This window comes from Trematomus bernacchii, unplaced genomic scaffold (assembly GCF_902827165.1).
Source record: "Trematomus bernacchii unplaced genomic scaffold, fTreBer1.1, whole genome shotgun sequence".
NCBI classification, from domain to species: domain Eukaryota; kingdom Metazoa; phylum Chordata; class Actinopteri; order Perciformes; family Nototheniidae; genus Trematomus; species Trematomus bernacchii.
In genome coordinates this window covers 1,293,487-1,302,441 of record NW_022987641.1, presented here as the reverse complement: position 1 = coordinate 1,302,441, position 8,955 = coordinate 1,293,487, and the positions used below count along the sequence as shown (strand labels likewise).

The following is an 8,955-nucleotide window of genomic DNA, read 5'->3' as shown; positions in this document are numbered from 1 at the left end:
GCTTTGCGCACGGACCAATTTCCAAAATCTGTGGCGGTAAATGTAAGGCGGGGCCTATCATATGACGCACACCTGCACACTTGCTAGCCTTTTTCCACTCTTTGGGTGTTTCTCAATCGCGAGTACGCTTGCTTGGTAGCACATGTCTGCCGAGCATCTTGCTTCAGAAGCGAGTCAAGAATACTTCCTGACATTCGGAAAACAAAGAGAGGAACACGCTAGCAAGTGTGCAGGTGTGCGTCATATGAGAGGCCCCGCCTTACATCTTCCGCCACAGATTTGGGGAAATTGGTCCGTGCGCAAAGCATTGTGGGGATTTTAAGACCGCGAAGTCTACTCATGTGCACACTCGATATTTCTCCAAACGGAGTACGCCGGGCTCGGTAGATTTCCAAGTATACTGGAGATTGGAACAGTACTTCGGCGGCACTCGATGACGTAGTATGCTTGAAATAGTGGCTCTGAAGCAGCTTTACTTGCGATTGAGAAACACCCCCTGTTTTCCAAATGTCAGGAACAGTGGCGGCCGGTGGTCTTTTTTTTTGGTGGGGCTCTTGACGTACCGTAAGTGACCTACCCGGGGGGTCCGGGGGGTTTCCCCCCGGAAATTTTTTTCGAGAAATGACCCCTTAAATGATGACTTCTGGTGATGTTAGAGGGGGGGGGAAAGGAGAAATCGAGGCTTAAAAATATGAGAAGACTGATCAATACCTCCATAATCTTCAGTGTGGAAAATATTATTTATCAACCTGAACATCTACTACTTTACCAGGAATTTGTGTTCTCAGAACTGGTCTGTTTTTTTCTTTCTTAAAACTGTTCATGTTTTATGAACCAACACCTTCACCAAGTAGCTTTACAGTGAACTGCATGTGAGATATAAAATTAATAGCATCTTTTCAGTAGCATTAATTATAAATATTTAAGTGGTTCAATACAAGTCACTACAGCATTTCAAACTGAACTGTGAATAAATGCAATTTAAAAAAAATAACCACAGCACAAAATGTCATAAATTGTGTTTTTTTCTTTGTTTCTCTGAGGATTATTTACAAACAGGCTTATTTACATATAGCAATAACTCAGAAATGAAAAAGCTACATCGTCTAACACGAACAACCAGTTAGCATAATGATAATATATGTGTTATGTACAATGTAACTGGCAAGGCTAGAGCAAGAAAGAACATAAAGTTTGCAAAAGGTTTAAATAACTTCAAGTATCTGTCTTCAGATTACGTGGAGGTTTTAGTCCGATGGGAAGCAGATTTTAAGCGACACCGAAGATAAACCAAAAATGTGGTGGAGCTGCAAACCGTGTAGTGTTGCTGGGACAGAACAGGAGCTATAACCGTTGGAAAATACATCACAGACAATGCAACAAACGTGGAGACAGAACAATCACTTCTGTGATAAATGCCCACTTATTAATAAACTTCTAACAACCATGGGAAACCTCCTCTCTACATATAAAGTGATATCCAAGCATGGGAAACAAAAGACAGCATTTACCTGTTTGCATCCAGCTAGCCAAGCCTTTCTTGTGTACCAGCTACTTGTGAAGCCTCGTGTATAAATTTTGTCTTTTTCACGAGATTGCTGCGATATATTCAAATCGGGTTGGTCCGGTGCAAGGTCTTTAAGCAACAATTTATCTGCCAAACTTCTCCTTTCGAAAGGATTGGAGATTAGCTCTTGAACAGAATTAGGCGGGGACCGAGGTCCGGAGACTCCACCTGCACACGAAGCCATCCTCATCAACTACTGCGTCAACCGGATACGAGTCACTGTCCAAACTACTCACAGACTGCACTGGGCGCTGACATTGGCGCCCGGTGACCGTCATCTTTGACGACGCTGATTGGCTGAAATTATATTTTCGCGGCATAGTTTACACGTTACAGATAGCAACAGTCAGCTGCTGGTGGCTGCTGCTGCACTGGTTGAAGGCTCCTCTCTTAGCGCCCAGACGAGAGAAGGTGCATGGGCAAGGCCAGGCAGGAAACATGTGACTTATCAGTAACTTTTTAAACGAGATTTTATTGTAGATTATACATTTTACTGATACCAATTATATAATATTTACCTTGTTCATTAAAAATAAAAATAAAAACATATATATTTTTTTAAACATATTTTTTTTTTTTAATTTTAATTTTAATTATTATTTATTTATTTATTTTTCAATATGAGAAGAGGTGGGGCGGCGCCCCTAGCGCCCCTATGGACCGGCCGCCACTGGTCAGGAAGTATTCTTGACTCGCTTCTGAAGCAAGATGCTCGGCAGACATGTGCTACCAAGCAAGCGTACTCGCGATTGAGAAACACCCACAGTCTATGCTTGAGACCGGTTTCTACCTGACCGGAGTCACGCTGTGTGTGTCCGTCAGGAAACACGCTGTTAAAAAGTAGTTCCAGCAAACATCCACTGATAAACTGCGATGTTAACAACCTCATGATAACCTCATCTTTTTTTAACTTAGGATCGTACCTGTGTTTAGTCTAGAAAAAGGTAAATGTGTGCATTTTATTATAAAGTTGTGTATTTACAGACTGTTGCAAAAACTAAGAAGCTTATAAACATCAGGTTTAAAACTAAAAGAGCTTTACAGAAAAAGTATTAATTTACATTTTTTGTCTAAGAGATGCTGATTTGATACCGTTGTTACATACAGTTACGGCATTTCCTGTTTCTGCCGGAGAGAGGGGAGGCCGTCCCAAAGCTTGCCGCTGTATTTACTCCCTCCATCTGACAGGACCCTACCCCTCCGTGACGGAGGGGTAGGGTCGAGGGAGTGGTTTGGGATTGGGCCTTAGTAAGGTAAAAAGCAAAAAGCAAAAACGCCTCTCAGACGCTCTTCCGTTTACTTGTTTAATAAAGAAAAACAATTGGACGGTAGATACACGGATTATAGTAGAAAAAGCAGACGAATTGATTAGTTAACATCCTGCAATAAAGATATACACATTTTAAAATCATTTTTTACCTTTCCAAATGAATAAACTAAAATAAACTCCAGGTGCCACAGTGACACGTGTGCGCCATCTACTGGTAGAACACTGCCTTATTCCCACATACCACAGGAACGTGTGTTCTAGCTTTTATTTTGAAGGAACGCATCACGCTCCATGAGTTTTCACAACTTCCGCTTTACCCAGAAGTCACGAATTTGGTCCCCTGCTTGCCCAGATGAAAGCAAAACATGGTATTTTGTTCATTGTTTAGACATTTTTAAACAAAGAAATGGCGTGGAAAAGCAAAGGTTTGTGCAAATATTTATCTAATTATGTAATAGAACTTGCAGCAATTCAGACTACCTAATAATACAGCTACACATATAGCTAACAAGCTAACGTTAGCTAAACCTTTAGATATGAAGTTGTGAATGATGTGCAGATGAACAGTAATGGAGCCTCCTCCCCGCAGGCCCCCATCTCCCCCCGGCTTCACTACACCTCCTCGTCCCGCCAGTGAGACTCATGTCTGCCTTCATGTGGCAGATAGTGCAGCAGCACAGTGTTCTGCAGTACGACCAACTGTTGGACTTCATCAGCGTGGCCACAGAGACCGTCCCGGAGCTGCTGAGCCCCGACCGGAGAGCGAGGCTGCTCCTGGGCCTGAGAGCCAGGGTGAGCCGCTCTGAACCCCCTTCAGATACATTCAGTCTTAATATTACACTCTTTCATAGTCAGTAGTGGAAAGTAACTAAGGACATTTACTCAAGTACACTACTTTATTACAATTAATGATGTGAAATATAATCATCACACACTACATAGTTCCACCTGGAGTAAATTCACAAGCTACCCTGCAGTAGTGATGGCGAGATGAAGCCTTATGAAGCTTTCCAGCCAATTGGTCCGCAAAAGGGTTCATCTCATGAGGCTTAATTTGAACCGATTTGAACACAAACCCCCCTGTTGGTCAAAGTGTGTAAAACAGGCAGATTTGACATCTCAACATTGTGCTCTATCAGCTATCTCATACCGAGTTCCCAATGAAGAGTAAAGCCTTAGAATAACTCTAAACAACGAATATAAAATCATATTTTCATTTTCATATAATCAATATTTAACAATATTGTATTTATTCCAGTTTAATGATTGTGATTGAAAAGCCTAAGGAGGCTGGTAAACATTGCAAAGAGGGATTTGTATTCCTTAATAATATTCGTAAACTTAACCATGTTGTAGCCTGAGAAAGGCTAAACCATATCAAAGAATACATTTATTAACTACATTATCTAATTTAGCTGTAGCTGTTATGAACAACAAAAAGACGCATTGACCAGTCGTTGAACCAGGTACCCTGCGGTTGTGAGTCAACAGCTGAGCCACAGCCCACGCACTGAATCTACCTGAAAACACTGCACACTACTTATTCCTGTATTTATTCATTTATTTATTTATTCATGTTTTTATTCCTACTTTTATTAATGCTTTTATTTATTTATACTTATGACATGTTCCGACCTCTATATAAGTGAGGGTCTGAGCTCTCTTAATTCCATCGTGTCACCGGGCCCGGGTACAGGAGGGGTAATATCGTTCTTATTATACATCCATGGGTATTATGAGCGTTGTGGTTCAACCGATCTGAAGCACTTTCTGAAGCAGTCACGTGGTATTGAGGGGCAGCGAGGCTTCGTTTGTCATCGGTGACGTCACTGGCCCAAAACGATACAAGCCTCGATACAAGCTTCACAAAAAGCTTCGGGGATTACTCGACACACGCTCCGAATACCTGCAGTATACAAAGTCATTCAAACTAGCTGCACCTTTACCAGCTTTGAGAACACTTTAATGATCAATCATTATAAAACATATCATATATATTATTCTGAAATGGACCAATCTGCACAATGACTACTTTTACTTTTGGTACTTTAACTATATTTTGATGATAATCATTTTGTACTTTGACTTGAGTAACAATTGAAATGCATTTACTTAAAGTACATTTATTTTACAGATTAAGTTACTTTGCAGATTTAGATTATTAATACAACATATAAATCAACCAATACATTATTATAGGTTAAGCTATCCAGTATATACAATTGTTTAAATGGGCCATTCTGCATGACTCCTAAAGTATTTTTTGATGAATGTACTTTTTCTTAATCATATTTTAAATGCATTACTTTGACTTGTAACTGAGTATTTTTACGCTGTAGTATTGCTACTTTTACTTAAGTAAAGAATCTGAGTACTTCCGTCTCTGTTCATGACCTTGTTTTGTAGTTTTATAAGTGATAATGTTAGTATGTGTTTTATTAGTTACATGTATATTCTAAAACACTGTTTTGAGTTACGTGTCTCCCACCTGTGGTCAGCTGGTCCTGGAGCTGTGTCGGAGTGATGGGGGGGCCCACCTGCAGACCATCCAGAGCCACCTGGATCAGATCCAGGCCTGCAGCGCTGAGCTGAGCTCCAGCGATCAGACGGTGGGCTTCAAAGAACATCCAGAGCCGCTTATTACACAGACATGGACCAACTTATACATTCAGAAATCTGAAATGCCTGTTTCTAATCTTGTTGTCCACTTGTCTCAGGCCAGTGGAGATATACTGAAGACCTCTTTCACTAACTTTGCCGCACTGGTGCAGAACCTTTTAAACGTTCCTTTTGAAAAGGAGTTCTTCTTCCAGGTGTGTTTATGAGTCATACAGTGGAGGGATGGGACCCAGATATCTTTAATTATCACAAAAGACACAGGAAAGATTGAATGTTGATCACATAACATCTAGAGATCCACCAACCATTCACAGCAGCTGGGTGTTTCTGCAGGAGGTGTTTCCTGTGAACTACGGCTCTGACTACGACCACAGGCTGCAGCAGCTGGTGTCTGACTTCCTGTCCCGGCTGGAGCAGCTGCTGCCCGTCCCGGACCTGCAGCAGGTAGTGTGTGTGACTGTTGAACCACTACAATGTCCCTGGATCTCTTGTTCTTGCTCTGAAGTCTGTACAGTGTTGTTTCACCTGCTTCTCTCTATCTCAGACAGCAGCATGGCTCACAGAAACAACATCTGTGTCCAAAGAATTTGGACAGCATCTGTCCAACCCGTTGGCCCTGAACACTCTGCTGCTCCATCACAGACAGATGGGGACTCTGGGCTCTGGTGAGTTCAACAGAAATATAATAGGAACAGTTTTTTAAGGAGTTTCAATCTGGGTAAAAAGACCATGTTTTGAACAGGCTTTTTTTGTATCCTTCCTGCTATCTTGCACAATTTCTTTCAATTTGTCTTGTTTATGTTCATTTAGAATATTTTAAGTGACTCTCATGTTCACCTCTCCTGTGCTCAGCTCCCTCCAGCAGTGAGGAGGATATCCTTCTGTCCTCTCTGGCCCTCCCTGCTCACACTGCTGTGGAGAGGCTGTCTGAGGCTTACAGTGAGGAAGAGGATTATGACCATGAGGAAGAGACCCTGACACTGGAAGATTTAGAAGAAGACTTGGGTCAAAGCTCAGCCGTCACTGCAGGCGATTGGTTGCCGAAAAGAGAATCAGGTCAGACGATCAGCTGACAGAACTGTTCTCAAATCAGTCACTTGTTTTACTAACATGCTCCTTTCATGCTTTCAGGTTCCCTGTCCCGATTCTTCGCCTGCCCTCAGTGTTCTTTCACCCACTGCTTAAAGAGGAAGGTCCAAGAGCACATTCAGAGTGGGCACCACATTAAAGCCCCCCCTCAGAAAAAACTATTTGTGAAGAAAGCCAGAGCAAAGTCTCAGCAGAAAAGTGCAGACTTGAACGGTGAAAAAACTAAAGTAGAAGTCAACTCTGAGAAAAAGAGGACACTCAAACCAAAAGGAGGAGTTGATAAAAAGCGGGAACGTAAGCCAAAGAAGAACAACTTAGAAAACAAGGAGCGACGTAAACGGAAAGAGCCCACGGTGGAAGACAAACGCTTCCTGAGCACCAGACCCGTCAACAAGAAGTTCACCGAGGAGGAAACCAAGTGCCTGAAGTGTGAAAAGGTCTTTGAACTTCCCAATCAACTGAAGACCCACATGAAGCTCCACAGCTTTGCGTACTGCTGCATCCAGTGTGAGAAGGGCTTCATCAGCCCCTCGGGGTACTACCAGCACCAGAGGCTCCACAGGAAGGGGCGGGTCTTCTCCTGCAGCCAGTGCAACAAGAGCTTCCTGTGCAGCTACTCTCTGAAGCAGCACCAGCGGCTGCATGAAGGCCCCTCCAACCTGTGCACCGTCTGTGGGAAGGGCTTCAGCAAGACGGGGATCACCAGACACATGCAGATGCACCGAGGGGAGAAGAACTTCCTGTGCACCACATGTGGGAAGTGCTTCCTGTCCTCCGGGGAGCTAATGCTGCACACCCGCTCCCACACGGGCGAGATGCCCTACACCTGCACCCACTGCGGGAAGGGCTTCTCCACCAAGAGCCACCTGAACGTGCACACACGCTCGCACACCGGGGAGCGCCCCTACCTCTGCTCCGAGTGCCCCAAGCGCTTCCTCACTCTGAACTGCCTGAAGAGACACAAGCTCAGCCACACCGGGCTGAAACCCTTCAAGTGTCCCAGCTGTGAGCGAGAGTTCTCCCAGCAGGGGAACCTGAAGAGACACCTGGGAACCCACAAACCTGACACGTGATAGCAGAATGTAGTCATCACACTTTTTCATTTCTTTGAGAAGCTGTGCAAAGTCAAAATAAACTTTATCATAAACATTTGTATTGTTTAATCAGTAAGAATTGGAAAGTAAAGTATATGTAATTACTCTGATCTGCCTTTGTTTCTTCATTACTTACAGTTACAAATGTTTTGTTTTTTAATCTAACTTGTGCATTTTAGCAGCCGTTAACCATTACCAAAACTGATGTTGTTTTTCTAGGCTCTTACTTTTCTGCATCCCACTGCGCCTGAGAATCATAAATCACTTAACTGAGCAAAATACATTTTAATACCCAGACACAGCTGAATGTATTAGTAAAGCTGTGATTATGTACAGTAAATATAATTTTTTTTAATCTTATGTGGATCACATTTAATAGAAAAATATCATTTATTAGCTGAAAATACAATGGTACCGTAGTAGTTGAGTATCAGCATTGTTCTGCCAGATACATTATGATGAAGACCTGAAACACATTGTTAGGGAAGTGGAAAACACAGCTGTAGGAAATGCAATTTATTTGCAATTTTTTAATAACATCATTCCTCAGATAAAAATGCAATGTTACAGGATATACATCAGATATTAATTTAAAACTTGCTTTCAAGGGACCATACAGTCTAAATATACTTTTTCCTTTTTTTATTTACTGGTAGCGTGCGTTATAAGCAAGACAGACTCTGTCACCAATGACAGACTGACAAGTTACAGATACAAACTGTACATTACTTATTTACAAATCAACTTTTTGTTTGGTTTTTCATTTAACTTTTTATTGAAAATAGGAGTAGAAAAGTGATTGAATTAATATTCTGATTTATTTCATTTGTATTCTTTCCCTTTCTAAAATGTAAAATGAAGTGAATGAAGGAAAAAATAATAATCAAGAACTCTCCTTCAGAACAAAGAAAGAAGCAGAAGAAGAACAAAGGGAGTGTCAGCTGTGAGACCATGCAGTCGTCACCTAGGAGACAAATGGTTACTGAGGAAACCAAGTGATGTTGGGCCAGTGTCACTTAGCAACCTCAGAACCAATGAAATCCCTCGTAGTGGAGGGGGAGTGGCTTATGTTAAAGAACAGTTACAAAATAACCACCTGCCTCCAAAGCTACCGCAAGTACAAGAACACACTCTGGTTCATTTTCTGACCATAAATAGTGCCGTTATTAAATACTACATTTAACAGTAGCGTCACTAATAATATTACAACAAATTGGTCTCTGTGTGAACACCTCAGACAAATAATAACAGACTTCTCTCTGACAGCACAACAGAAACAATCAGCTCATCCTGTCCAAGGCCCTTTAACACTTTGC

General features: G+C 42.0%; 1 protein-coding gene across 1 annotated transcript; it reads left to right on the top strand.

Moving 5' to 3' along the window:
* The first annotated feature begins 3,151 nt into the window (after positions 1-3,151).
* On the top strand, positions 3,152-7,749 carry LOC117484872 (zinc finger protein 25-like). The gene is made up of 8 exons (XM_034133316.1): positions 3,152-3,262; positions 3,427-3,629; positions 5,336-5,446; positions 5,555-5,650; positions 5,790-5,900; positions 6,001-6,121; positions 6,309-6,512; positions 6,588-7,749. The coding sequence occupies exons 1-8, from the start codon at positions 3,244-3,246 to the stop codon at positions 7,616-7,618; spliced, it is 1,896 nt and encodes a 631-aa protein (XP_033989207.1). The 5' UTR covers positions 3,152-3,243; the 3' UTR covers positions 7,619-7,749.
* The last annotated feature ends 1,206 nt before the right edge of the window (positions 7,750-8,955 follow it).